General features: G+C 46.2%; 1 protein-coding gene across 1 annotated transcript in view; it reads left to right on the forward strand.

The window, feature by feature from the left end:
• smarcc1a (SWI/SNF related, matrix associated, actin dependent regulator of chromatin, subfamily c, member 1a) overlaps positions 1 to 1,547 on the forward strand; it is a gene marked incomplete in the record, with an annotated part of 19,169 nt that overhangs the window by 10,442 nt on the left and 7,180 nt on the right. Inside the window, 2 exon segments of the mRNA XM_035671668.1 lie at positions 241 to 499; positions 763 to 924. Coding sequence (XP_035527561.1) covers positions 241 to 499; positions 763 to 924 — 421 coding nt within the window.

Consider the following 1,547-nt stretch of genomic DNA (forward strand, 5'->3'; position numbering starts at 1 on the left):
AGAAACTCAACTTTTTCTTTTCTGTCCTTCCTTTTTTGAATTACCCTCATTTTCACTGTACACAACCCTCCTACACTCTCCCTTCAGCTCATCCTTTTCTGCTTTATGACCCATTAATCTCTACTTCTTTCCTCCCACTCCTTTATACTGTTGCTTTAACGAACCTACATACCTCTATGAAGATTGCACACAATATATTACGACTAAGATTCGTATTTTCACTCCCCTCACCTCTTCCAGGCTCTGGAAATGTTCAAAGACGACTGGAACAAAGTGTCTGAGCACGTCGGTTCACGCACCCAGGACGAGTGTATCCTGCACTTCCTGCGGCTCCCCATTGAGGATCCATACCTGGAGAGCACTGAGGCCTCCCTGGGCCCTCTTGCCTACCAGCCCATACCCTTCAGCCAGTCTGGAAACCCTGTCATGAGCACAGTCGCCTTCCTGGCTTCTGTGGTTGACCCCAGGGTGGCGTCTGCTGCTGCCAGAGCAGCACTAGGTGAGATCTGAATGAAGGAAGATCATTTCTTTGAAATCTGAGTTCTGTCAATAAAACGGAATGAGGAATTGTAATAAATAATAAATTAATAAATAACTGTAAATTTCTAAATACAATGTTAAAAAGAGGCTGTACAAAAGTAAGATTACATATTTCAGTCACGCACACATTAGTATTGTCCGGTTTGTCTCTTTATGAATTTATTTCAAGTGTCGTGTCAGATTTGAATTGTAAATTAATACATTTCCTCTCTCGGTCTGCAGAGGAGTTCTCCCGTGTGCGAGAGGAGGTGCCGGCTGAGTTGGTGGAGGCTCATGTAAAGAAGGTGCAGGAGGCGGCCAGGAGCACAGGAAAGGTGGACCCCGCCTTCGGCCTGGAGAGCAGCGGCATTGCAGGCACCGCCCCAGAGGAGCCAGAAAAGACTGGTAAGTAACTTATGATGACGGGTAGAAACAGGAGCTGGTTGTGTTCTCCTGAGCAGACGGGGAAAAAAAACAAGTGTGTAAAACTAGGAGAAATGTAGATTTAAGTGTTGTGCTTTATGACCTGTAAAACTGGATCTTACTCACAGGATGTTTGGTAGTTTTTGTGTCTTGTGACTTCTACAGCCACCGGAGGGCAGCAGATAGAAGCGGTACAAGTGCCAGCTATTGGGCAGGGGGGCATATGTGGTGCAGATGACTGTTGTGTGTCTGTATGTGAGAGGATATGTTGAAGCTAACGGAGGAGTGGACAGCCTGATCTCTCTGTCCTGTATTCACATCCTTCATCTGAATATCACACAGAGATGATCAGTTCGGCTTGACTTTTGAAGACGATACGCACGTTTTTACCGGCAGGGGGTGAGCGCTACAGAAATATTGGCGTGTGTGTACAACTGTAGTAACCAGTGGATTAAAACAACGGTGGCAGATGGGGCAGGGGAGTGGGAGGAGGGGGAGCAGAAAACTGGGTCATCACTCTATCATATGTTTATCTCTTTCGGTTATGCTCTTTGCTTTCTTGAAATTTTGCTCACTTCATCCTCTCCAGCACACACACACACACA

Source organism: Morone saxatilis, unplaced genomic scaffold (genome assembly GCF_004916995.1).
Source record: "Morone saxatilis isolate NCDOM2014 unplaced genomic scaffold, NCSU_SB_2.0 Contig24, whole genome shotgun sequence".
Taxonomy (NCBI): domain Eukaryota; kingdom Metazoa; phylum Chordata; class Actinopteri; family Moronidae; genus Morone; species Morone saxatilis.